A 27,537-nucleotide genomic window follows, 5' to 3' on the forward strand; every position below is an offset into this window, starting at 1 on the left:
AAATGGATTGAAGAGAGTATCCATTTTCTTAAAAGGTGGCAATATGGGATGTTTTTTTCCTAGGGTCTAGGAATTGATTTGTACACATTAGCCCATGAACATGAAATTTATTTAAAGATTAAATTTTCCACTGTGGAAAATAGGACTACTAGATCTGAGCTGCAAAGAAACAGATGCTAGCAAAGATGCAGAAATCTCCTTGCTACCTTCTAGTAGCTGTTCAGAGCCTTGCAGTCCAGATCGGATAATCCTATTCCATCGTATCTTTGTCTCGTCTTGTTTTATAAACTTTGCTCCTTAAGTTTTATCTGCCATTCTTCCATAAAAGTCACATAGAAAATTCTGGCATGTGTATATATGTATGTAATAATAAGCTTATCGATATATTTTCCACTCTTCCGATCTTTCCAGTTCTAGAATTTCCATTCTAATCTTCTCTTTGAATCTTCCCACACTTCACTTTGATTTGTAAATGAAAGAAAAATGGCTTTTGAAGTTTGTCTTTATATTAAAAATGTATGTATTTTAATACACTGTACTAAATGTGGTGCTTCCATTCATTTTAAAGTTGGCTTGGGATTTTTATTTTTTTTATCCCAAACGCAGGTCGCTGTATTATGAATTGTTTGCCATGAAATACAGTTGTGGCCATGAGTTTGTGTGGCTCTAATTGCTAAGCAAATCTAACGAGGAAGATAGATCTAGCAATAACATAAAATATAAAAGTCTTCCACAGCCTTATGTGGCTTTTGACCGGGGTCAAATAATATCAGATAGCCATCATTGATATTCTGTTTCCCTAGGAATGATGGCATCATCACGCTGAACTGGAGAAGGCATTGCAGAAACTATAACGTACAGAACCTTAGAGCAGGGGTGGGGAAACTGTAGCCCTTTTATGACTTGTGGACTTCAACTCTCATGGCTGGCTCAGGAATTCTGGGAGTTGAAGTCCGCAAGTCATAAAGGGCCCATAGTTGCCCACCTCTGCCTTAGAGCAAGGAGGGTGAGCCTTTTGGGCTCAGTGTGTCAAAAATTTGTAAAATAACCTACCTTGGCTCTGCTGGCGTGTAACACACATGCACAAATGGACAAAAGGGGCCTCTCTGGATCTCCTCTCCAGATCATTTGGAAGTTGCATGAGAAGACGTACATGGTTTATGGATACCTCAGAGGCTGCATGTGCGCAAGACTATTTCACGTGACTTGCAGAGGGTCTGGAGGCCTGGCATGTCACCTGTGACATGCGTGTCATTATTTATATCCCGCTCTTATTTTTTTTATATAAACAACTCGAGGTGGTGAGCCATATCCAATACTCTTCCTTCCTCCTATTTCCCCCACAACAGCAACCCTGTAAGGTAAGTCGAGCTGAGAGTGACTGGCCCAAGGTCAGCTAGCTGGCTTTCATGGCTAAGGCAGGACTAGAACTCACAATTTCCTAGTTTTTTGCTTGGTGCTTAGAAACGTTTGCCATCACTGCCTTAGAACCATTCTAGCAAAAGGAAGATGGAGAGTTCCCCTGCTTGCCCCCCACTTTTCACTCTTAATGTCCAGATACACTAATTTTACAAATGACGGTAATGGAAAAAATCTTCTCCTTGCCTTCAGATGCCGAGTCCTGTCAGAATGAGTTAACATGGCCAATATTGACAGTCTGGGGGATTTGGTTTATAACATTTGGAAAGCATCAGGTTTGCTTACCCTTAAATTTTGACTTCTTGTCATTTATTTCAATAATTTCCCAAAGACTGCAGATGGGATTGAGGTTAAATGTTGGGGGCATTAAAATTCTTTTAATGTAGGCAGTTTTCCCGATCAACAAATATGGCTCTGCCCAAACAACCTTTTTCATTCTCTTTGCCTGATCTGCAAGAATTCTTGCTCCAAATATATATTTTTTTTGGGGGGGAGTGCTCTCAAAAGTGTTAGAGAAATGTGTTTTATCCTGAGAATAGAAGTAAATAATTGGAAGAGTTTACAGAAAGCATGAACCATGCTTTATAAACCACACAGCCTACTACATCACAAAGAAGCAAACTGGTTTTGACTTAATGTGTTTTGTTGCCAACTTGGACAGGTGCTTCTGGCTTGACCACTTGGTTGATAAGACTGGACAACCACTTGTCAGAAATGGTATAGGGTCTCCTGCTTGAGCAGGGGGTTGGACTAGATGACCTACCAGGTCTCTTTCCAACTCTTATTCTGTATAAGGTCCTGACAGATTACATCCCAGAGTTCTGAAGGGGCTGGCAGATGTTCTCTCAGAACCATTGTACCAATCTTTCCATTACAACATTTCTGATCTAATTTTTCAGTGTGCCTAGGGTGCCATTCACTAGACGCAAGCAAGTTTCTTTCCTAAATATTTACCTATCCTGAAGGACAAGTAGATAATAGGACCTAGTTACCTTCAAGACCGCCTGCTGCCACCGACGACCTCCCATCGACCCGTACGCTCCCACAGAGAGGGCCTCCTCGGGGTGCCATCAGCCAAGCAATGCAGGCTGGTGACCCCCAGGGGGAGGGCCTTCTCTGTGGGGGCACCTACCCTCTGGAATCAGCTGTCCCCAGAGATAAGGAGAATCCAAGACCTCGGTGCCTTCCGCCACGCCCTTAAAACTTTATTTCAGCAAGCCGGGCTGGCTTAACAAATTCTTTTAATAATTTTAATTGGTTTTGTCTTTTTAAATTTGGGGCCAAACAGAGATATTTCTTTTAATTGTTTTTAATGTTTGTATTATATGTTTTTATCTGGCTGTACACCGCCCTGAGTCCTCAGGGAGAAGAGCGGTATATAAATTTGAAATAAAATAAAAATAAAATAAATAATAAGTCACTAAATAAATGTTTGCTTAAAACCCAACACCTACTTGATAACAAATACTTTTAACATTAGTGGCAGAGGAGCAGAAAATAAAAGCAGGTAAATAAGGCAAAATAACTAAATCCATCAATGGAAAAGTAATTGCTTTTTTTATTATACAGAGATGGAATGGTAGGGGAAGAGGAGGGAGATTTGAGGGTACAGTACTTCTTGAATTTCTAAAGGCTCTCAACGCTTTTCTAAATAACCACAGGCATTCTATCTGACAAGCAGTTTCCCCATTTTCTTGATAAAAATTAAGAAAACTTTTCAAAATGCCTGAAGAAATTTCACAGCAGGTTTTTAAATACATTCAGCTGCCAGTTCCCAAAGTTGGACAGGAAAGATACTGGAAGAAGCAACAGAAAGACTGAGTAACACCAAGAATGAGGTGGATAAAAGGAGAACGTTTACAAACACCAGACAGTTCAGGAGTGCATCTTCACGGCTGCTATGAACTACTAGACTTCTCACCCATAACGTAAACACCAAGCATGTAAGATTGAAAAGAGTCTCTAATTTCCCTTTTTATTTGTGCGGGAAATCATTACTATTGACTGTAAGGGCTGCCAATTATGCCAAATGATGTATTTGCCACATCATAAGGCTGAAAATCAGTTGAATCTATTGTTCCAGATCAGCAAGCCGGCCCCTATCTGTTTTGAGCACTGATTTAACATCGACACCCCTGTGTTCAAAGAGGCAGAGAGCTTGCTGTGTCCATTTGTCAGCCAGCCCTTCCACTTAAAACACTTCACATCTAGAAGAAGTTAAGGACTGCCAGACTATCCATTTTGTGTCTGGGAGAAATCGTTGGCCTTGGTAAGCTTCATGATTGATTGCAATAACTCCTGAAGAGACAGATATCATATCTGCTCTGTTCTTCTGATTTGACTCAAATGCTTAATTAGACCCAATGCAGGGAGATGGTAGGAAGACTAGTCTGACATACAGTAGTGGCCAAAATTGTGGAAACCTTTTGGGAAAAGTGTATTTTCTTACCACCACTTTTTTTTTGAGTAGTACCATAAAATTATATATCCATGGAAAGATAATTTAATCAAGAATGTAATGCAATAACTTTTATGAAGGATTTGCTATTAGAATAGCAGTTATAGTATAAAGAAAAGGGAAACACACAGAAAAAACGAGATACACAAAAATTATCACGTCAGTTAATACTTAGTTGGGTAACCTTTAGCGTGAATTACGGCCTTACGAGGTCTTCCCATGGAGTGAACCAAGTCTTTTAGTTCTGCAGCTGTTATAATGTGAAACCAAGATTGAGTGATTGCTTCTATTAACTGGGTTTTATTGCTCGGTCGCTTCTGACTAACAAATTTCTTTAGTCAGCTCCATAGATTTTCAATTGGGTTAAGGTCTGGGCTATTCCCAAGCCATTCCAGCAGTGGAATATGATTAACTTGAAACTCCAAAAAAAAAAAAAAGAGTGGTGTTATTAGCCATCAAACCTCAAAAATACACTTTTCCCAAAAGGTTTCCACAATTTTGGCCACTACTGTAAGTTTGGGAGTGTGAACACTGCAGAGCTGGGGTACCTATTAAATTCATCTCTGCCGATGGACAACACATTCTGCCATCTGTCACTTCAACCTCACTGCCTTACCAAAGGGGATTGAAAAGAGAATTAAAATCGAGGCCTTCTTCCAAATGGATTCTCCCTTTCCCCATTTCTTTCATTTTTTACAAGCGTACTTGTTCTGAGCACCTGTATACAATAGAGGCAGAGCTGATTCAATTAACCCAACCGCAAAACTGATCCTCCTTATCAATCATCTTCATTGTAGCTGTGGCTATCAGTAGTAGCAAAACTTGAGATCACAAAGCAGCAGAAGACATAACAGCATGTGTGGACAGTGTGGGTGGGTTTTTTTTTTTTTTTTTTTTAAAGAAACAGATTCCCTTTCCCCTCCCTTAAGTTCGTAAAAAAAAATAGAGAATTGACTCTGTCGACATATCAGCAGTGGAGTTCCTGTGTTCGCCTTATGTGGATTAAAGTTTCCGTGCCCCCAGCTGGAAACGGGCTTCCTCTGAGATGCCATATTGCTCCAAGGGGTCCTGCATCCAAAGAAGGAAGAAGATGGAAGGTTAACAGTTTGTTCCATCAAGTTATTTGTGTTCTCTTCTACGCTGGTTAAAATGGCCAGCTACCTACGTTCACCTGGCATATGTTCCACTGAGGTCATCTGTATCTCCTTCCAAGTTAGCAGATGCATTGGCTTGGTGGTGAACAATGTGACACATTGCCTTTTGCTCCTGTTCCTCATCTGAGAATCGTAACTCAAGACTTTAAACGTTAGATGCTTCTAAGGTTTCAGTTTGATTTATCCCCCGTCTCTTGAAATCACATTTTCCCCGAGTAGGTATACAATCGTATCTGTAACTCACATGAGAATAGGAGCAGAAAGCTATTCATGTCTTCCCTGTCTCGCTTCAATCGCTATCTTCTTATCTAGCTAGTAAATGTTATCAAATGCCATCAGAAATGAAGCTGTCCTATATTGCCCAATCTAAGAGGAAGCACTCCAAAGCCCCCCTCAAACAGCCTCACAAACCTATTTCAAGCCAGTCATGAATTTATCCTTGCAATGGAGGTAAGCCAATTTTATTAGGTAAAGGTTCCCTTCGCACTTATGCAGACTAATATACAGATGTGATAGAAAGCAGAGTCTCTGTTACAGGTCATGGATCCTCCAGGAGGGTAATGATGCAAGACATACACCTAGAGCCGTGGTGGCACAGTGGTAAGAATGCAGTAAAGGTAAAAGTTCCCCTTGCACATATGTGCTAGTCGTTCCCGACTCTAGAGGGCGGTGCTCATCTCCGTTTCAAAGCCGAAGAGCCAGCGCTATCCGAAGATGTCTCCATGGTCATGTGACCAGCATGACTCAATGCCAAAGGCACACAGAATGCTGTTACCTTCCCACCAAAGGTGGTCCCTATTTTTCTACTTGCATTTTTTACGTGCTTTCAAACTGCTAGGATGGCAGAAGCTGGGACAAGTCACAGGAGCTCACCCTATTACGCAGCACTAGGGATTCGAACCACTGAACTGCCGACCTTTCGATCGACAAGCTCAGCATCTTAGCCACTGAGCCACCGTGTCCCTTTTTGATTAGCTAAGCCATAATTGGCTGGGTTCACACCAGTACAGGATCCTGCACCATGATTTACAAACAAGAACTGCATTCACACAGCATACCCAAAATTAAAATAATCCATAGTGGAACTTGGTAGGAAGTGTGTAAAATCTGGTTGGTGCGTACATCTCAAAAGGCCTGTAAATACTCTTAGCAATCAGGATGCTCTGGAAAAAAAATTGGCATTTGCAGCCACTGGCTTACCTTCCCAGTCATCTTCTGGATCTCATTCCGATAAAAGATCAAGCTGCTTCTCATGAATTCATAACTGTAGATCAAAGGAGAACAGGAGAGCTGAAAGAATTGGCCCAAGGTTTGTTTGGATGCAACTGATGGGCTAGATCAGAGGTCTCCAACCTTGGCCACTTTAAGACTTGTGGACTTCAACTCCCAGAATTCCTCAGCCAGCTTTGTTGGCTGAGGAATTCTGGGAGTTGAAGTCCACAAGCCTTAAAGTGGCCAAGGTTGGAGACCCCTGGGATAGATAGACCATTTTGCTCTCTGATGGTCACTTAAGAAAGAAATGCCACCCAGCAGAGGTAAGCCTATTTTCTCCCTTGTTTTTCCAAAGCAGCCCCAATGTAGGCAGCGAATGTTTTTAAGGCAACATAGTTTATTTAGTTCCTATTAATAAATCTGTTGCAGGTGCCAAGGAAAAATTAAAATAAATCAGGTAACAATATCGTCACTGCCTTCAGGCTTGCCTTTAATTGGTACTCTCCAAATAGATAAGACAGACAGATAAATAAATATGATTTATCCAAATGACCAGATGAGCTCACCTGGCCTTGCGAAGGACCTCAATCCATTCCTGGCACTGCTCTTCTGTATCACACTCGAAGTAGTATTTTCTCTCTGGCTCTTCAAGGAAGCCTAGAAAAACAAGCCCACAAAACAGTCATCCTGACTGCTCCTGTTGCTTCAACTCGACTTTCCCGGAACAGGGAAAGTATATTTACAGACCCTGTTGGTTAAAGAATTTCAACTGGGTGGGGCGGGGGGGGGGGGGAGTCCAGGAAGAGAGCCTTCTTGCAGTATATATATATTATACTAACTGGATACCTGTGCTTCGCTACGAAACTATGTGATGGGGCTTGATAAATCCACACAGCTTGAAAATTAATGAGTAGTTATGATCAGCTTCTTCTCTCCCCTTCTCTCCTTCAGCCTTGCCCCACAGAACTGTCTCCTATTCTATTCCCCTTCTCTCCCTCAGGCTTGCCACACAGAAGCCTCCCCTATCCTATCCCCTGGTTGCTGCTGTGAAAGTAAGCTGAAACTGAAACTCCTCTCCTCTGCTTGTGTTTTGCATTTGGAACAGATTTCTTTTGAGGTGGGGAGGGGGAGTAGAACTCCTTAGCATCAGAGGGCTGTTTGGAAAGTGAAACGGTATTTGCTGTATGAGCAAGGAAGAGACAGGAAGGAGTCTGGCCCTGTCTTAGTTCAAGTGTTCTGTATTAAAGCTGCTTCCTGCTGTGAAAGTAAAACTGAAAGTGAAACTCCACTCCTCTGCTTGTGTTTTGCATTTGGAACAAATTTCTTTTTAGGTGGGGAAGGGGAGTAGAATTCCTTAGCATCAGTGTGTGTTAATAATAATATAGGAAATACTAATGCTCTGATGGTCAATTCGAAAAATCCTTAGTGAGCACCTAGAAGCCAAGAGGAACATACGTGGCAAATTTCAAGTTTGTAGGCTTTACGGTTCTGGAGATTTCAGAATTACGGCGTGAGTGGTTTTCGCTTTTATATATATATATCTAGATTCCTTGTAGTCACCTGGTGATTAGCACTCTTTCTGAGGGTCGTTGAGGCAACTTGGAGGTTTATCTGTGTCCTCAGGATCAACTGAATAGTGCAAATGGGTGTGGGAAATAGTGCAAATGGGTATGCATAAATAACTGCATAAATAGGGAAAGCAGCTGCCAGTCAGAGCCAGCACCCTAGACTGATGTAATCAGTGACATTGTTGTTTTGTCAATATTAAAATATAAGGCTGCCAATTTACTGGGGGGGGGGGGAATTTGCTCCTGACACAAACATTCCAACAACTCTTTCTAAAGCACTTACTGATGGAAAAGACATTTTCTTCTTCTTTGCTAATCTTGCAGCGCTCCAACAATAAAGCACCAATGGGCTGAGGAGAGAGAAAGAATCAGATCTGCTTTTCAGTTAAGATGGACATGTTTATAGGTAGTCCTTGACTTATAACCACAATGGGGCCCAAAATTCTGACCATCAGTCATTATGGTTGTAGGATGAGGCACCAGATTACTGGACTCAATTTTAAAACTGTTTCTAGGATGGCTGTAAAGTAAGTCACAGGGGACATTAAGCAAACCCGCATAGTGGTTAAGCAAACCATATGGTGTTAAGTGAATCCAGAATATCTCATGGGCTTTTATTGTAATTTTCTGCCAGAAAATGGCAAAAAAAATCGCAAATCACAATCATGTGACCAAAGAACACTACAACCAACCCTCCACACACAAAATCCTCAGAATTGGCCTAGGTTGAACTTAAAAACACATTCCAACTCTTAGTTTTATTACAGGAGTATTGTTCCAGATATATTGGATGGTCTGATTTTCATTAGTCTCAGAAAGCAAGGCCAATAATTCAATCATAGCTGAAGGGCCACAGATTCCTTCATCCCAGTTGATGGCCAAATACCAGAAAATTTTTTTTAGTGATCACCCAATAAAAATATCAGCTTAACTACTGTATGATGTACTAACCCCTTAAGGCCTAGGTGCAACTAAGGTGCAATTCATATCACGTTTCAACACAGTTGCTAACTACTGTTACCTCAGCCTCATCTGTTCGGAAGTAAAAGAGAAAATTGACCACTAATTTCACCAGGCGTTTCTTCAAGGCTGCAAAGAGAAAAGAAACACAACGAAGAGTTTTATATTTTTATTTACTTATTTATTCGATTTCTACAGCTGCCCAACATTACCAAGTGACTCTGGGCAGCCATAATTTCACAGCTGGGTTGTCAGCAAGAAACCTGTAAGCAGCCCCTGAGTTTGGAATAGCATAGCTCAGCATCTGCTACACCCCAGCAGGTCCACGCTGTGCACCTGAGACCAGTTGTAATCAAAGGATGCTCAATCTTTTTTCCTACACGCATAGGTAGCACATTAATGCAACCTTTAGCTTCAGCATATTACACAATACCTCTTTGTCTCCCTACCAGTAACAGTTAATGGCAAAGAGTGGTTAGAATAGTAGTTTATGACCAGCAGAACTGCCTTCTAATCCTCATTAAATTATCTGGTACTACTCCTCTCTTGGCCTCATTTGTCTTATCAGAGGAGTATCAAGAAGCGTGTTGGCTGACGTATATGTCAACCTGAGTTTCTTGGAGGAAGGATGTCATGTAAATAAAAAGCTTTTTACCCTCAAAAGTTGCCCTAAGAATATTTAGCCCCCTAATGAAATCAGTACCGTTCGATACTATAATAAATGGGCCCATTCTGTCCTGTAGATTCAGAATGCCTTAGAACTATTTTTTTCCCTGCATTTTAATAATTCTCTTTCTGGAGACTCGCACTAAGAAAGTTAAATCTGGAGGAGTCAAAAACAGGCATTAAAAATCATTAAAATCAAATATGTGTTATCATACTGGAAGTGAGGAATTACAATCCAACATAACTGGGGGGATATTGTAAGATCCAGAAAGGGGTTATTGTGGTGCTAAAAAGAAGTCTAGTTATTAATCCCCGATGCAATAATGCTGTATTTATGCATGCATATGAATAAGCAAAATAGCCAAACTGTTCACTTAAACAGAATGGCTTTAGTATTCACAGTGGCACAGCAAGTTACCAATTGTCATGTACAGTACTGACATCATCCAGTAAGCGAACAGTGAAGTTAATTCTCCCAAGTGCAGCACCTTCTGAAATCAGGACAGCCAAAGTACCCCTGAGGTATGAGCTAAACAAACCTCAGAATTGACCACCGCATTATGATGGGGAGAATCTCCCAAATACCCCTCAAGAACTGAGCAGGCTAGGAAGCAGGAAATGGAAATATCAGGGAAAGGTATGGAGTAGATCAGTCTGCTTTGACAGATGGGCCTTCCTAATACAGAAGCCTCTGCACTAGAGGTCTGTGCATCTATATCTATAGTTACCGTATTTTTCAGACTATAAGACGCACCTATCTTTTTTGGTGAGGAAAAGAAGAAAAAGGAATCTGCCTCTGCCTCTGAGCAATTTTGCCTCCTTGCAGCAAACAGCCTGCTTTACTTTCATTTTCAGCATAGCTTGATTAGCACAAGGGGAAAAAAATCTGCTCCAGCAATTTACCTCTTTGCAGCAAGCAGCAGAGCCCTGAGAGCAAATCAGCTGAGAGTCGGGAAGCCGATCCACTCAACTTATGCTAATTAGGCTGTGCTGAAGCTGAAAGGAGCTGTTTTTTCTTGCTGTGCTTGCAAGGAGGTAACTGCTGCGAGGCAGAGGCCAAAGGGTGGGGGCCAGTGGGTGGGCGGGGCTACATTTGGTGTAGAAGACGCACCTAAATTTTCACCCCCTTTTAGGGGTATACTATAAAAATACTATAAAAATTATATTATAAAATTATGATAAAACGCAGCCATATTAAGGAAGGAGATTTTAATATGTTTGGTTTAAGAAAGTATTTTTAAATGAATTACGTTAGAAGTAGCTTGTCAGTCAGTTGTAGCAAAAACTACCCAGTATCTTGTGGCACCTTAAAGCTGAACTACAGGTAGTCCTCAACTTACAACAGTTCATTTTAGTGACCAAAGTTACAACGGCACTGGAAAAAGTGATTTATGACCATTTTTCACTCATGACCATGGCAGCATCCCCATGGTCATGTGATTTACACACAGATGCTTGATAACTAAACTCCCATTTATGACGGTTGCAGTGTCTTCTGACAAGGAAAGTCAGCGGGGAATCCAGATTCACTGAACAACCGTATTACTATTTTAAAGAATTGCCGTGATTCACTTAACAAATGCAGGGAGAAAAGTCGTAAAAGGGGGCAAAATTCACAGTGGCACAGCAAGTTACCAATTGTCACGCACTGTGCCGATTAACACATTTTTCACTTTAGCAACATAAATTTTGGGCTCCATTGCGATCGTAAGTTGAGGACCACCCGTATTTTACTATAAATTTATTAGTTTTGGGGACCAGGAGGCACTAGGCCGAAGGCAAATCAAAATAAATATATAAAGTGTAAACATAACATGGGTAAATGAATCAGAGTCGTGAAAATGAACAATTATGGAAGACGAAAACTGCATAGAGGCTGGAACTGAGGAGGACTAGTAACCACAGGGCTGATAAAAGCCCACTCAACGGTCTAATCCAGGGGTCTCCAACCTTGGCAACTTTAAGCCTGGAGGACTTCAACTCCCAGAATTCTGGGAGTTGAAGTCCTCCAGGCTTAAAGTTGGAGACCCCTGGTTTAGTTCTCAGGGATGGCAGTTATGCCAGAGAGGCCCTTGAACGTCTCGCTTCCTTTATCCCCAGCGCCCTCAGATGACGCAATTAGCTTCCCCGGTCTCGTCATATCCCCCCTCCCTTTCGCGCCGTGACGTCACTGCCCTTTCTCCTTACCGCTTCCTTTCTTGGGGGCGCGCATGAGAACCTCCGCCGCTTTTTCGGCTGGTTGCCGGGAGAGCGACAGCAGCTCCCGTTCGTTGTACCGCATCGTTTCCACCGCTGCCCGGCCCCGCCCCGCCCCCTCCGCCCTCTCGGATCGATGGCCTCTTCCCTCTTACTTCCGCCATGGCTTTCTCACGGACCGGACTTGCCCTTCCGTAACACTTCCGGGTCCGATTTTCACCGCCCTCTCTCTCTCTCTCTCTCTCTCTCTCTCTCTCTCTCTCTCTCTGATCCTCTTCCATTCCTAGAGCGAACGCCTGTGAAGTTTCCCCTCTTCTTCTGCCTTCCTCCTTGATATACATCCGGGAGAATATCCGGGCCGACGGTGATCTAATCCGGAAGTGAAAGCTCCTTAAACGCTTTTGGCCTAGTTAGTACTTCCAGCGGTAACAAGGCGACGCGCTAAAGAAGGCCTTGGTCGTTCGGGCGATTCGGTGCCCCTCGGCGGCTGATGAAGCGAGAGGGAGTCGAAACGGCACGGGTGAGGCGAGAGAGAGAGAGTGCCAGCCTTGAGATAAGGGCAGAGCTCAGAGGCCATGATGGGGAATTAAACCGGGGATGAGAAACATGCGGGAGGGTATAGCTTAACGGTAAAAGAATTGGAAGGGACCTTGGAGGTCATCTAGTCCAACCTAGTGTAAACATAATGTTCACGCAGGAGGCCTATACTAGGGATTCGAACCGCCGAACTGCCGACCTTTCTGATCGACAAGCTCAGTGTCTTAGCCACTGAGCCACTTAGTCAGGTTTATCTAAATGGTGGTGAGAGTGGAATGGGAGCAGCAGGACTGATGGGAGGAGAAAACAGGCCCCCCAAACTTAGTGGGGCTCAGCCAGTCGTGGGAATGGGGGCAAGAGAGGAAATATCCCCTGCTTTGGAGGAACCTGCATTCCCTTGTACAAAGCTTGTACAGGTCGTCCTCGTCTTACAACGCTTCATTTAGTGACCAAAGTTACAAAGGCTCTGAAAAAAGCGACTTAGGACCAGTTTTCACACTTAACAGCCATTGCAGCATCACCGTGGTCACGTGATCAAAATCCAGATGCTTGGCAACCGACTCCTATTTATAACGGGTTGCTGTGTCCCAGGGTCATGTGACCATCTTTTGCATCCTTCTGACAAGCCAAGTCAATGGGGAAGCCATTGATTCACTTTACCACTGGGTTACTAACTTAACAACTTCAGTGATTTGCTTAACAACCCCGGGCAAGAAAAGTTGTAAATTGGAGCAAAACTCACTTAACAAATGTCTGGATTAGCCACTGAAATTTTGGACTCAATTATGGTCATAAATTGAGGATTATCTGTAATGATGGAAAAGTGTGGGGGGAGGGATAATGTATGACAGTTACTAGGGCGAGGAGGTGGAAACACTGAAGCCAGAGTGGAAAGGAGCATTATTGCATGGCAGGAAAAAGGGGGCCAGGATGATTGTAGATGGAGCAGAGGCTATAAAAAGAGTTAAGATGGAGAAAGCTTTTTCATCTTAGAGATCAATTGTAGTCATAAATGGAAGTGAATATTTGTGTCCCAGGATAATGTTGCAGGATCCAATCTGGGTCAGTCACTGGGACCAGAGGTTTTGTCTTCGGAGCTTTCAAACTTGTGCTGGAGCCCATCTTCAGACAAAACCTCTGGTCCCGGTGACCATCACAGATTGGACCCTGCAACAGGTTGTAGTGTGTGAATTTGGAGTTCATTTCTCTATAGCAAGGGAGTTAAACTCCAGGCCCGGGGGCCAGATCAGGCCCGCGTGGTACTTAGATCTGGCCTGCAGGGCCGCCCTGGAAACAGCAAGGACTGGCCCGCCTGCAGTGCTTCTGCCAGTGAAAACGGGCTCCCAGGCTCTGTTTTTGGCTGCCACAGCCTCCTGCAACCCTCTGCCAGCGAAAACGGAGCCTGTTTGCGTTGGCAGAGCACTCGGGCTACCCCAGACACCCCAAACACGAGTGATATCGAGCTGGCCATGCCCACCCACACCCCTGAGGTCAAACAACCCTGATGTGGCCCTCAATGAAATCGAGTTTGACACCCCTGCCCTGCAGGCTGTAGAAGTTGGCTAGTGCAGCATTTTTCTTTTGTGCTCTTAATTCTGAATATAATGGTTATTAATTGGATTATTCATTATATATGGGTTCATTATAGTCACCTACACCAAAAGACTTGCCTTCTCTCTTATGTTAAAGCTCCTCAGATGTCACATTAATGTCCTAGTGAAAGATCATTGTTTTTGTTATAGCATGACTACATTCCCCTCTATTAGGAAACCTTGTTATTAAAATTGGTTTTTAGTTTTTATGGTTTCTGCCTTTCCGTTTGTCTAAACAATTATAAGTTTCTTGTAACAATTGAAATGGATGGCTCAGCGGTAAGGTGCTGGTCTTGTTAGCTAGAAAGTAGACAGCCCAGGTTCGAGACCCAAGTGTCACGCAACAGGGTGAATTCCCGTTTTTGCCCCAGCTCTTGCCAACCTAGCAATTTGAAAGCATGCAAGTAGATAAATAGGTACCACTTCGGTGGGAAGGTATCAGTGCTCCATGATGTCCTGCTGACCATATGACTGGAAGTGCTGGCTCAATGGCTTTGAAATGGAGATGTGCACCACCCCCTAAACTAGCAGAGTAAACTCTGCAGGGATTCCTTTTTATAACAATTGAGATACAATGCTTACTCTCACATGATTTTACCACTTTTAATTTTTGCGTAGATTTTCCATGTTTTCTCAGGATATATTAAAACCAAAACCATTTAGGCAGTACCTAAATCTAAAGTGATTTTGGGCAGGTCACAGTGTAAAACACAATATAGATAATCCTATGCTTACCACCATTCAAGTACACCAACTTAATGTTTTCCTCTCTTTCTCTGTCTCTGATTCCCAGCATTTTGAAGCACAAAGACTTCAGTCATGGATTTTCAGCACCGTCCAGGTGGAAAAACTGGGAGTGGAGGTGTTGCCTCAGCCTCAGAAAGCAACAGGGACCGCAGAGAGAGGCTGAGGCAACTAGCCTTGGAAACAATAGATATCAATAAGGTGAGCTTCTACTTTTTTGTTGTGTGGTGAATAAGAAGTATAACGTAATAATGAAATAAAGGACTGATTAATCTATTAGCTCATAGCCACCATCATTCAACTGTTAAGGTGCTACACTCAGGCTAAGAAGACCAGCTGCAGGTCCATCCTCTGCCACAAGAGTCCACTGCATGACTTTTGCCCTACACTCTCAATCTCACCAGCTGTTTGCAAGGATCAAATTAAGGGGGAAAAGTGTGGTGCATGCCACAATGAACTCCTGAAGGAAAAGCAGTATGTACACTTAATAAAGGACGGCCTGCTTAAGACAGAACACATATTTTTCAACAGCCTATCTCTAGTTTAAATCTCAAATCTGAAAAATGGCATTCATACCTCAAACATTAAAGGCAGTAGTGGGTTGCAAATCCCATTGCTACTGATTCGCTTGGCGTGCATGCGCTCGCTTGTGGATGCGTGATGTTTCTGCGCATGTGCAGAAGCGTCCGGGTGGGTGGGCAGAGCCTCCCGCCGCACCGCTACCGGTTCGCCCGATCCAGGGCGAACCGGTAGGAACCCACCACTGATTCAAGGCTTGCCTCTTCCATCAAAACTGCTTTAAACTACATCAATCCAAAGTGTCTTTTTTGGGGATACCCAGAATTCCTCAGATACAGCATCTTGACGCAACAGGTTTGGGAAGGACCTCTCTTTGATTGGTAGCTATCAATTAGGACAGACAGCACCGGGCTAGTAATGAAAGTATATACTAAATCAGGGTGGATTTGATTTAAATCGAGTTGATTTAAATCATGATTTAAATCACTAGTAAAAAGGCTTGATTTAAATCAACTCGATTTAAATCATAATTTTTAAAGAGCAACTGTCATCTCTGCTACTCCTTTGACCCACTGTTGACTCACCGATAGTCCCAGTGTTGCAGAATATTCAGCCTCATGCTACATAACTAAGCTCCATTTCATGCTGAATAAACTAAATTGTTTATGTATCTTAAATAGAAAACTTATCTTAAGATAGATTTTTACCCCAAAAGTTTTTTATTAAAATAAATTCGATAAAAATTAAAAAAAATCCGATTTAAATTAAAAAAATCCGATTTTTTTTATTTTTTAAAAAAAATCATTGATTTTTATCCACCCTGTACTAAATTAAACATACCTGTTGGGTGTGTGCATCTCCCCATGAATATGCATCATTTTTCTTTTCAAAAATACCATAAAAGCAACTCGGATGTAAAAAAAATTACATGTGTCACAATTGGGGCACTAGATTTTATTTCACTTCCAGAAATCATCTGTAGTGGTCAGTTTGGTTTGGTTTTGTGTCTTTAAATCAGCATTGATTTCTGGTGACTTCCTGGACAAGTTTCTGCAATTTTCTTGGGGAAAAAATTTGGAAGTGGTTTGCCATTGTCATCTTATCAGCGTTGAGAGAAAATAACTAGTTCAAGGTAAACTGATGGACTATCTGCCCAGGGCAGGAGTAATACTTATGGTGTCCTGGTTCCTAACCTGGAACCTTAACCATTCCACTAAACTGGCTGTCTCACATATAGGATAGAATTCTTTATTGGCCAAGAGTGATTGAACACACAAGGAATTTGTCTTCGGTGCATAAGCTCTCAGTGTACATAAAAAGAAAAGATACATTAGTTAAGAATCATAAGGTACAACACTTAATGATAGTCATAGGGTACAAATAAGCAATCAAATACTAGGAAACAATATAATCCGTAAGGATACAGCAACAAGTTACAGTCATAAGTGGGAGGAGATGGGTGATAGGAACAATGAGAAGATGAATAGTAATAGTAATGCAGAGTTAGTGAATAGTTTGACAGTGTTGGGGGAATTATTTGTTTAGCAGAGCGATGGCATTCGGGAAAAAACTGTCCTTGTGTCTAATTGTTCTGGTGTGCAGTGCTCTATAGCATCATTTTGAGGGTAGGAGTTGAAACAGTTTATGTCCCGGATGCGAGGGGTCTGTAGATATTTTCACAGCCCTCTTTTTGACTCTTGCAATATACAGGTCCTCAATGGAAGGCAGGTTGGTTGGTATTGATTGTTTTTTCTGCAGTTCTAATTATCCTCTGAAGTCTGTGTCTGTCTTGTTGGGTTGCAGAACCAAACCAGACAGTTACAGAGGTGCAGATGACAGACTCAATCATTCCTCTGTAGAACTGGATCAGCAGCTCCTTGGGCAGTTTGAACTTCCTGAGTTGGCGCAGAAAGACTATATAGCTTGTGTGAAGTCTACATCCTGGCTGTGGTACATGTGTACTTTCTATACTGCCTAAACTGAGACTTAATCCTTATTTTTGTTCCCAACAGGATCCTTATTTTATGAAAAATCACTTGGGTTCTTATGAATGCAAACTTTGTCTGACGCTGCACAACAATGAGGTGAGAACTTATTTTTGCAAATGCACTTTGTCTGCTAAGGTATGGTGTAAAATAGCAATAAGTTATTGTAAATGCCCCAACCCCCAGCACAAGTATTTCTGGAAGAATTGAATCTTGTTTGCAGTCTTTCTAACACTCTAAAACCTGCTGATTGGTTAATTATTGATATTGTTTTATTTGGCTGTGCTAATTCTTTATTTTATTTATTTATTTATTTATTTATATCCCACCTTTACTATTTTTGCAAACAACCTGAGATGGAAAAAAAATATCCCACACATCTTCCTCCTCCTATTTTCTTTATAACAACAACCCTGTGAGGTGGGTTGGGTTGAGAGAGGGTGACTGGCCCAATGTTACCCATCTGGTTTTCGTGGCCAAGGCAGGATTTGAATTCACAGTCTCCCAGTTTCTAGTCTGGTGCGTTAACCATGAAACCACTCTGGCTCTCTTTATGTTATTTATCCTTGTATTGTTAATAACCTTGATTAGTTACTTAATTTACATTTTAACTTTTATGAATCCATTTGTTGATTGTTTTGCAAAACATTTTGAATCTTGTTTTGTTCTGACGGTGCATAACAAATAAATGATAACATCTTTGAATGGATATGAAGCAGCTTCCTCCAAATCTTTTAAAAGGAACCCTTCCTCAGAATCACAGGAACCAGACTATTAGCCTGGGTTCCCACAATTAGCTATCGCAGGTCGGGAACCTTACGGTTTACAGGTAGCTTGGCAGGTGGGAACCCAGCAATGCTCTTAGCTCAGTGTGAGAACCAGACTATCATATTAACCCCTACTGTAGTTTGTTTGTTTTTGCAAGTGCATGTGATGTCAACAGGAATTACGTTTTGGTTATTTATTTATTTATTTATTGGTTCAATTTATACGCCGCCCTTCTCCGGAGACTCAGGGCGGCTTACAATGCGTTAAGCAATAGCCTTCATACTTTTGTATATACCTGCTTAGTAGGGCTTTCCCCCCCCCCAAGCGGTGTTCTTTTTTATACAAAGTCAGCTTATTGCCCCCACAATCCGGGTCCTCATTTTACCTACTTCAAAAGGATGGAAGGCTGAGTCAACCTTGAGCCTGGTGAGATTTGAACTTGCAGTAATTGCAGGCAGCTGGTCTTACTTAACAGCACTTTAGTCTGCTGCACCACCAAGGCTCTGTTCACTCATTTCTAGCATATTGTATCGAGTCAGCTTCTCTTTATCTATAGAAAAGGTTTAGCCAAATAGCAGAATATAGCAGAAGAGCCGAGGTGGCACAATGGTTAGAGTGCAGTACTGCAGACTACTTCTGCTGACTGCCGGCTGCAGCACTTTGGCAGTTCAAATCTCACCAGGCTCAAGGTTGACTCATCCTTCCATCCTTCCGAGGTGGGTAAAATGAGGACCTAGATTGTTGGGGGCAATTTGCTGACTCTGTAAAACCGCTTAGTGAGGGCTGTAAAAGCAGTGTGAAGTGGTATATAAGTCTAAGTGCTATTGCTAAGTGCTGTTTCCTTTCCATATAAAAGATTTATAACATCTGGCATCTCCAGAGAAAAGGCAAAGAAAACACTCATCTAAAACTCTGAAAACTGCTGCCGATGAAGAGCAGAAAATGTTCAGTTGAATTAACCCAGCAGCCCATTTAATTAAAACCTTTTTAAAAACACTTTAGAGAGAAGTTTGGCCCCTTGACAGTGCAGAGTTAAAGCTGAGCTGGAGATTTCAGGCTGCTTGACTTTACTGATTCCCTCCCAGCTCTGTCTATCCTTGGGGCAGCCAGGCCTGACCTAGAGTTTAACTAATTTCACCCACCCTTTCTTCTTATCCCACAGGGAAGCTACTTGGCACACACCCAGGGGAAAAAGCATCAGACCAACTTGTAAGTTGCTAATCGTAAGCACCTCTTTTCTTTATTTTATCTAAACCTCTCCCCCTGTTCCCCTATCTTTGCGTAGGCCAAAAACCTATACACTCCGCAAGAGCAAAGAGCATCTTGGGAATCAGCTAAAAATCTGCTGGTTACAAAAACACAATTGTCTTTCTTTAGCCTTGGGGCAGTCTGGGATGTAGCGTTTTTTCGTGACATGCGTCGGCCTTCCTCTACCTGATAAGAAACTGTCTCAGGAGTACCCCTGAGGGTTTGGCTGTCAGGACCGTGTGTCTGATTTTTCCCAAGATTGTGCCTCTACGTGTATGTGGGCGTGAGTGCATTGTCTGAAAGCTCCAGTTGAAGGCCAGTTTCACAGTTAAGCTTTACGTGAAAGTTTCTTTGATCTCAGAAGCATCCCTAGTAAGTACAGTTAAAAGCAATTTGGACAGTTTTGTTTATATGGAGTGAGAACCAAGCCAAAGCACAGGTTGCTTCTGCAATTATTTTAAGCAGCCTCAGATATTTCTACAAACAGATACCGAGTTTCCCCGAAAATAGGACCCTGTCTTATATTTTTTTGAACCCTGAAATAAGCGCTTGGCCTTATTGCCATGCGCTCAAAAGCCCGATTGGGCTTATTATCAGGGAATGTCTTATTTTGGGGGAAACAGGGTAGGTCTCCAAGTGTTGCTAATAAAGTGGTGAGACCAATATAAAGTGATCTTTACATGACCATTTGGATTTATACTAGACCAGTATTTTTTTCAAGGGGGCACAGTGGGTGAGCAGTTAAAGATGCTGAGCTTGTCAGCTGGAAAAAGTTGACAAGAGTGGGTTCAGGACCCGAGCACGGCGTGACTTGTGCAGGAATAATTTTAAAGACCCTCATGCACAGGTGCTTAAATATTTATTGTTCCCTCGATGGTGGAGAACTCTGTAAAAGAAATCCACCCCCCTTTTCTCAGAGTGGTTTGATAACTGCCTTCCCCTTCCTTCCTCGCAGGGATGCGGTGGCTCAGTAGCTAAGACGCTGAGCTTGTCGATCAAAAGGTCGGCAGTTCAGCGGTTTGAATCCCTAGCGCCGTGTAACAGGGTAAGCTCCCGTTACTTGTCCCAGCTTCTGCCAACCTAGCAGTTCGAAAGCACGTAAAAAATGCAAGTAGAAAAATAGGGACCACCTTTGGTGGGAAGATAACAGCGTTCCGTGTGCCTTTGGCATTTAGTCATGCTGGCCACATGACCACGGAGACGTCTTCGGACAGCGCTGGCTCTTCGGCTTTGAAACAGAGATGAGCACCGCCCCCTAGAGTCGGGAACGACTAGCACATATGTGCGAGGGGAACCTTTACCTTTAACTTCCTTTCATTTACAGAGCTCGACGAGCTGCCAAAGAAGCCAAAGAGGCCCCAGCTCAACCTGCTCCAGAAAAAGTGAAGGTGGAAGTGAAGAAATTTGTGAAAATTGGCCGGCCGGGTTACAAAGGTAGGCATGGTTCCAGGCTACCTGATGGGATTAGCCCGACCCACTCATGCCAGCAGAAGGGGCATGCTGCAGACCCTGTAAGGCGAGGAATTTTGGCTTGGAGGCTCCAGAAGAAGAGCCTTTTCTGCCTTGGCTCATGCCCTCTGGATCATCTCCCTCTCCCCCTCCCCCCCAGTCCTTTTGATCTTCCGAAAGGCCTTGAAGACATGGATGTGGTAACTAGGCTTGGGCCCTAATGGGAGGCGACATGTTGGAGATGGGTAATGGAGTAGAGAACACCCTCCCTCTCCATCCTGCTTTGTTGTTGTTAGTTGCGAAATCGTGTCCAAACCATTGCGACCCCATGGACAACGTTCCTCCAGGCCTTCTCTACCATCCGCTGGAGTCTATTTAAGCTCATCCCTACTGCTGCAGTGACGCCATCCAGCCACCTCGTTCTCTGCCATCCCCTTCTTTTGCCCTCAATCTTTCCCAGCATTAGGCTCTTCTCCAGTGAGTCTCCATCCTGCTTAGTTATATTTTAATTCAGTTTTAAATTTAAAATCTTTATTTATTGTTTTAATGTTTTATTCTGAATTTTATTCAATGTTTATAAGCTACCTAATCTCTGGTGAGATAGGTAGTATACAAGAGACAGACAGACAGCAAAGTAATCTGCAGTGTTCCTTTGGAAACAGCTGAATATGAAATGGTTGGGGTTTTTTTCAACCATTTTGACTTTCCAGTGTGCTTGAAGCACCCTTCATATTCATATGAATTCATATTCGTATTCACAAGAGCCATGGTGGTGCAGTGGTTAGAATGCAATACTACCGGCTAACCCACTGCTCATTCCAGGAGTTTGATCCTGACTGGCTCAAGGTTGACTCAGCCTTCCATCCTTCCGAGGTCAGTCAAATGAGGACCCAGATAGTTGGAGGCAATGTGCTGACTCTGTAAACCACTTAGAGCGGGCTGTGAAGCACCGTGAAGCGGTATATAAGTCTGAAGTGCTATTGCTATCGCTTCGTAGTTCTTTGAATGGGACATTCAATAGGAGATTGGATTCTGAGCTCTTGGAGCCCAAAGCTGATGAAATAAAAGATCCTGTCACAAACCCCTGCTCAGCCCACTGTTTCTCTTTTATCCCTCCTTTCAGTAACCAAGCAGAGGGACCCAGAAACGGGCCAGCAGAGCCTCCTTTTCCAGGTAAAACACACCTAGCTTTCTTTAATTTCTTTAATAAAAATTACATTCAGGTAGTCCTCAACCTACAACCCAGTTGCTTAGCGACCAATTGAAGTTAACGACAGATCTATCTGGGGCCTACTTCAGGCATTTACAGCTATTTGCAGCATTCCATGATGACATGATTTGAGTTTACGACGGTTTTGCCAAAAGCTGGAGTTTACTTCTGGCTCACCATTGGTTCGTTCAACAACTGCAGCACTCGCTTAACTGCTGCAAAAAAAAAAAAGGTGGTAAAATCATGTAACCGACCCGTTTTACAACCATCAAGACTTACTATGGGCAGGCTCCATTATGGTCATAAATTGAGGAATACCTGTATATTTTTTTTAAAAAAATAGGTTGTCAGGTTCCGTAAAGACTGGAAAAATAAACCTCAGTACGCAAAAGCAGTAACCAAGTCTGTTTATTCCGATATCGGTACTAACTGACTACCTTAAATTGTTACAGAAAGGAATCTTTGTTGGCGCTGACGTTCCATGCTCCCCATCACCTTTTAATCAGCATACAGCTCCACCCCAGTGCAATCACTCAATTATCCAATTACCCCGTATCCTCCCTCTTCCTCCCCAATCCATCACAAGCCACTTCAGTTGTTCCGGCTGCTCCGTCTTTCCTTAAAGTGATAAGGTTGATAAACTGCTTCAGTGCATGACCCTGATGTCATCTAGCATGCGGCTGGGAAGTCGAAGTGAGAGGCATGCCTCGGGGGCTGATGACCCAGGAGAGCAGGCACATAGTAACGGTCGTTGGCGAAAGTGTGCAGCAGCGGAATGGTGATCCCCACATGAACGGCGGCCCCAAGTATCGTCGTAGGCCTGGGACTGACATAGGTTCAATAAGTGACTTTGGCCCAGTGAAAAAAAACCAACTTTTTTTTTTTATTAAGTTTTTGATTTAAGGGCAAAACACATTTTGTATTATACACTGGGTGTCATTTTGTGTTTTGTCCTTAAAAACCCAACCTTTGGGGTCCCTGGTGGCCTCTGAACTTGGTTGTTCTCCTGTATGAATTTTTGTGACTGTCATGCAGGAGAACAGCCAAGCTCAGTGAGCACCAGGGACCCCACAATTCAGGCCTGAGCTATGAATATTTTTTCCTATTGGTACCCCAACTATTGAGTATCAATTTGTGAAAATGAGCATAGAACAGTCCTCCTCTTTCTGTCCCTCTCCTTCATCTGTTATCCATTTGAGCAGGCATTTGGATTTGTTGGATTTAAATGGTCCTTCCAACGTTTCGTTCTTCTGGCTCTGCACCACACAGATCGATTACCCGGAGATCGCTGAAAGTATCATGCCGAGGCACCGCTTTATGTCGGCATACGAGCAGAGAATTGAGCCTCCCGACCGGCGTTGGCAGTACCTTTTGATGGCAGCAGAACCCTATGAGACCATCGCTTTCAAGGTAATGTTCTTTGTCTGGCTGCTTTTTGTGAGGTTCTTGGGACATACAAAAGGGTAGATTTAGTTGTGGAACTTTAAGTGCTTCTGGGAAGGGATTTGGTTTGAGAGGCTTTCAGTTTCATAAAGGGAAGAAAAGAAAATGAAATCTAAGATTAGGGTTTCTATTAAGCTTTGCAATGTAAATAAATCTACCATATTTTTCGGACTATAAGACGCACCTGACTATAAGAAACACTTAAATTTAGAAGAGGGGGAAAAAAGTTTTTGGCTTCTGTGTGCCCAGTCGGCCATTTTTGGGGGCTTTTTTGGCCCGTTTTCAGGGCTTTTTTCAGCTCATTTTTGAGGCTTTTTTCGGCCTGCTTTTGAATAGAATAGAATATAATTTTTTATTGGCCAAGTGTGATTGGACACACAGAGAATTTGTCTTGGTGCATATGCTCTCAGTCTACATAAAAGAAAAGATAACGTTCATCAAGAATCATTTTGGGGCTTTTTTCACCCCGTTTTTGAGGCTTTTTTGGCCCATTTTTTAGGCTTTTTTCGGCCCGTTTTCGAGGCTTTTTTTGGCCTGTTTTTTTCCGAAAAAAGGCCTGAAAACGGGGCGTGCGGAGGCCAAAAAACAGCCAGGGGTGGGCAGGGCTTCAGCAATATTCAGTCTATAAGAGACACAGACATTTTCACCCCCTTTTGGGAGACAAAAAAGTGTGTCTTATAGTCTGAAAAATACGGTAATTGTTCTAGAATTTCTGTTTGTGTTGAACAATTTGTATCGGGAGATCAAATCCTGAAAGCTAAATTTGATTCTCAAGCTTCCCTGGTTGGTTGAATGTCTCTTCTCAAGGAGACATTTCCTGATTATTTGATGGATCGAATGAGAGATATTATTAGTTTCTTTTCAATTGACACGTACCGGCTACTGCTGCGTATCGGATATAGCCAAAGATTGGATGCTGCACTTGGGCTGTCAGGATCGATAGTTTGCAGCACATGAGTTATCCGACACAAAAGTGTGGTCTAGCGGTGAAACGCTTGTTTCCCATTCGGAAGGTTGAGAGTTCAATACTAGATAGTGGCAGATGTTTCTCTCTGCTTGCTTTTTCTCCTTTCGGTTGATGCAAAGATCAAAGCATCTTCGCCTCTTATCTTGGCCTTGGTAGGGAAAAACAGAGGGGGTTTCTCCCACTCACCCCCTTTCTGTTATTATCACTTTGAACAAGCTGGCTGCCTTCTTTCATAAGCTGCCAAACCCAGCCTTTGATGTCCTGTGATGCAGCAGCTTGGCACCACTCCTAACCTCTTCCCTTCCTCTTTTGCAGGTGCCCAGTAGGGAGATTGACAAAGCTGAAGGCAAATTCTGGACTCACTGGAACCGAGAAACGAAACAGGTAAAATGGTTTAAGACAGGGGTCTCCAACCGTGGCAACTTTAAGACTTGTGGACTTCAACTCCCAGCTTTGCTGGCTGAGGAATTCTGGGAGTTGAAGTCCACAAGTCTTAAAGTTGCCAAGGTTGGAGATCCCTGGTTTAAGAGGTTAAAAGCCTCCAGCCATCCTTGCCGAGGGGAGCTGGATAATTTGAAAACTCCTTTTAAAAACCAACCTTCTTTCACCGTTGAGAGGAATTGTAAGCCAAGATCAGAAAGCTTAATCAGCATCGTTATTAAGAAAAGTAAAGATCCTTGTTGGATAACAGTCTTTTTTAATCCTAGATGTTGGAGGGGCAGGCTAGATGCCCTCTATGACTCCTGTAGCATAATACTTGGAGGGCGGATTCTTTGGAAGCTGGAGAGTACAGAGTCTCTAAAACAAAATTGATAAAACTCTAGATATTTCTGTCTCATATCTTTTGCATTACTTGGATCCGCCCAATCCATTGGGATGGCAGAATTGTTTCCAGCCAGCTAGGAACTTTGTGAATCAGATTGAATTGATCGGATGAGCTCAAGGAAGCTGCTGTGGAAGTTTACGCCCCCCAGTCCTTGGTTTTGAGGAATCCTTTGTGAAGATCTAACTGGATTCTTGCAGTCAAATAAAATCTAATGTTCTTTCCTCCCCCTCCTCTTTTTTCCCCCCATTTTAGTTCTTCCTTCAGTTCCATTTCAAGATGGAGAAGCCACCTGCTCCTCAAAGTATCCCACCTCCAGCTACTGTGAAGCGGCCTCCTCCGCCCCCCCTCATGAATGGCCTGCCCCCCCGGCCACCACTCCCGGAATCCCTCCCACCCCCTCCTCCTGGGGGCATGGCTATGCCTCCCATGCCTCCCCCGACCGGACCCTTGCCCCCAGGTCCACCCCAGTTGCCCCCAGCCCCTGGCGTCCCTCCTCCTGCTCCAATGCCCCCGATGCTGAGACCCCCCTCTCCCTACGGAAGGACCAGGGAGCATTCCTCCACCACCCCCTACCAGTTGAAAAGTCCTTTCTTTGGGGACCCTTCCTGTCTTTCCCTGGCACCATTTTTTAAAAGGCCACCGGTTGATTTTGTCTCGTTTCTTTCCTTGTGTACTTTTTAAATACATCCGTGACTTCAGTTCAGAATTTTGTGGCTTCGTTAAAAAAAAACAAAAAACTTCTTCATTCCTCCCATTCTTCTAACAAAGAAGAAATATTAATCTTAAAACATTAATCTCTAGAGAACTGTTTCTCAACCTTGGCAACTTTTAAGATGTGTGGACTTCAACTCCCAGAATTCCCCATGCTAGCCTTCTGGAGAATTCTGGAAATTGAAGTCCGCATATCTTAAAAAGTTTCTAAGTTTGAGAAACGCTTCTCTAGAGCAGGGATTTCCAACCTTGGCAACTTTACGACTTGTGGATTTAACTCTCAGAATTCCTCAGCCAGCGCATGCATGTGCGCTGGCTGAGGAATTTTGGGAGTTGAAGTCCACAAGTCGTAAAGTTGCCAAGGTTGGAGACCGCTGCTCTAGAATACTTTTAAGTAAAAGAATCTGTTTTACATTAGAGTTTGCTTTTTTAGGATAGTTCTTTGTGGGAAACAAATAACCACCAAGATCCTGGTTCCTTCTCTGCCTAACTGGACTTGCCACTAGCTTTAGATGTGCGCCCAGAGCTAATCAAATGCAGAAGGCAGCTTCAAGCTTCATTGAAAGCAGTTGCCAGAAATCTTAGAAGAGCACAGCTGGATTTTTAGGTTTATAGTTTGCTTTGGGTACTGCTGTAATCAGCAATTAACACCACAATCACATAAACATTAAACCCACAGGGTTGCCTTACTAACTCATGGTGGCACCAGTCCCAATATTCTGCAGAGTAATTTGGTTTGATCAGTTTCTACAAATTCAGTTGGAGTGAATGTAGCCCAGGGGTGAGGTTCTTCTTTAAAACAGGGTCCAGAGGCTGCCTTTTATACCTTCCCTGACAATCCCTATCCTAGAATTTGTTTTTTTTTGTGGGTTTTCATGGCTGTCCCTATGGGTTGATATTTTCATTGGCTCTTTGCCACAGTGATCCCTTTTTATCAGGGGTCCTCAAACTACGGCCCGTGGGCCAGATACAGCCCACCAAAGCCATTAATCCAGCCTGCACAGGACCATGAGGCTGCCCTGCCCACATCGCCCCGCCTACCAGCCTTCTGGAGGCAGCCACATCCCTTCACTAACCTGCTTTCCACCCTCAGGAGCATAACAAATTAATGTTTAATTTGTGTGTATTGTTTGGACTGCTAAATTGGCCACACTCACCCAGGCACATGACCACTAGCCACACCCACTCAGCTGGTCCGGCCCCCAAACAGTCTGAGGGACCGTGAATTGGCCCCCTGTTTAAAACGTTTGAGGGCCCCTGCTTTTTATGTTAGCAAAAATGATTCTGAAAATGGAAGTAAAAGTAATTTTTCAAGTCAGAGTAATGCAGAATTTGTTCAGGAACCAAGAGTTGGGGACTGCCTGGGATGGATGGGTGGCTGGATGGATAAGGTAGAAAATTTAGATGCAGGAAGGAAAAGTTGACTATACATAGAAGGAATTTGTGGCTGCAGAAGAAGCACAGTGGGGTTCAAGATATTGTGATACAGGTTGTTCTAATTTAGCGACTACCTTGTTTAGGGACTTACTGCAGTTACAGTGGTGATGAAAAAATAACCTTACAAACAGTTCTCACAGTTACAACTTTTGCAGGTAGGTAAAGCAACGGAAAACTGAATTAAGGATAATAAACACAGTTGTGGTTCACTTAAGGGCCTAATCCAGTTGTTGCTAAACAAGGACTATATGTTGACATCTATTAACAATCATTATTGATTACACCCATTTATGGTGAGGTTCCCCAAAAAGGTCAGTATTGACCACAAGGGTCAATGGGATAATTCAAGAGGTCAGTAAATGGGGGTCAAGGGGGGTCAGTATATATTGAGACTGACCCAGAGTGGGATAGTCAACTGCTAGAGAGAGCAGCCTTGTCTCTATTATTATTTGCAATGCTATTAAAATA

General features: G+C 43.0%; 2 protein-coding genes across 2 annotated transcripts; one reads left to right on the top strand and one right to left on the bottom strand.

The window, feature by feature from the left end:
• Positions 1 to 2,953: 2,953 nt before the first annotated feature.
• Positions 2,954 to 11,734, bottom strand: PLEKHJ1 (pleckstrin homology domain containing J1). The gene is made up of 6 exons (XM_070931803.1): positions 11,625 to 11,734; positions 8,833 to 8,900; positions 8,095 to 8,161; positions 6,810 to 6,900; positions 6,232 to 6,295; positions 2,954 to 4,945 (listed from the first exon to the last, which is right to left on the bottom strand). The coding sequence occupies exons 1-6, from the start codon at positions 11,716 to 11,718 to the stop codon at positions 4,880 to 4,882; spliced, it is 450 nt and encodes a 149-aa protein (XP_070787904.1). The 5' UTR covers positions 11,719 to 11,734; the 3' UTR covers positions 2,954 to 4,879.
• A 197-nt stretch (positions 11,735 to 11,931) lies between these two features.
• SF3A2 (splicing factor 3a subunit 2) lies at positions 11,932 to 25,627 on the top strand. The gene is given in 10 exon segments (XM_070931804.1): positions 11,932 to 12,153; positions 14,556 to 14,707; positions 17,038 to 17,109; positions 18,941 to 18,987; positions 20,351 to 20,460; positions 21,599 to 21,648; positions 22,955 to 23,095; positions 24,411 to 24,479; positions 25,174 to 25,443; positions 25,445 to 25,627. Coding segments are annotated over 9 exon segments (942 nt in total). The 5' UTR covers positions 11,932 to 12,153; positions 14,556 to 14,581; the 3' UTR covers positions 25,502 to 25,627.
• The last annotated feature ends 1,910 nt before the right edge of the window (positions 25,628 to 27,537 follow it).

Source organism: Pituophis catenifer, unplaced genomic scaffold, assembly GCF_029215685.1.
Source record: "Pituophis catenifer annectens isolate HBS135680 unplaced genomic scaffold, rPitCat1.0.hap2 SCAF_1, whole genome shotgun sequence".
Lineage (NCBI taxonomy): Eukaryota > Metazoa > Chordata > Lepidosauria > Squamata > Colubridae > Pituophis > Pituophis catenifer.

Coding starts and splice junctions, on each gene's coding strand:
- PLEKHJ1 (XM_070931803.1), bottom strand. CDS start 11,718: ATGCGGTACAACGAACGGGAGCTGCTGTCGCTCTCCCGGCAACCAGCC. Junction 8,901..11,624: donor CGCCCCCAAGAAAGGAAGCG/GTAAGGAGAAAG, acceptor TTCTCTTTGCAG/CCTTGAAGAAACGCCTGGTG. Junction 4,946..6,231: donor TCCAGAAGATGACTGGGAAG/GTAAGCCAGTGG, acceptor CTTTGGATGCAG/GACCCCTTGGAGCAATATGG.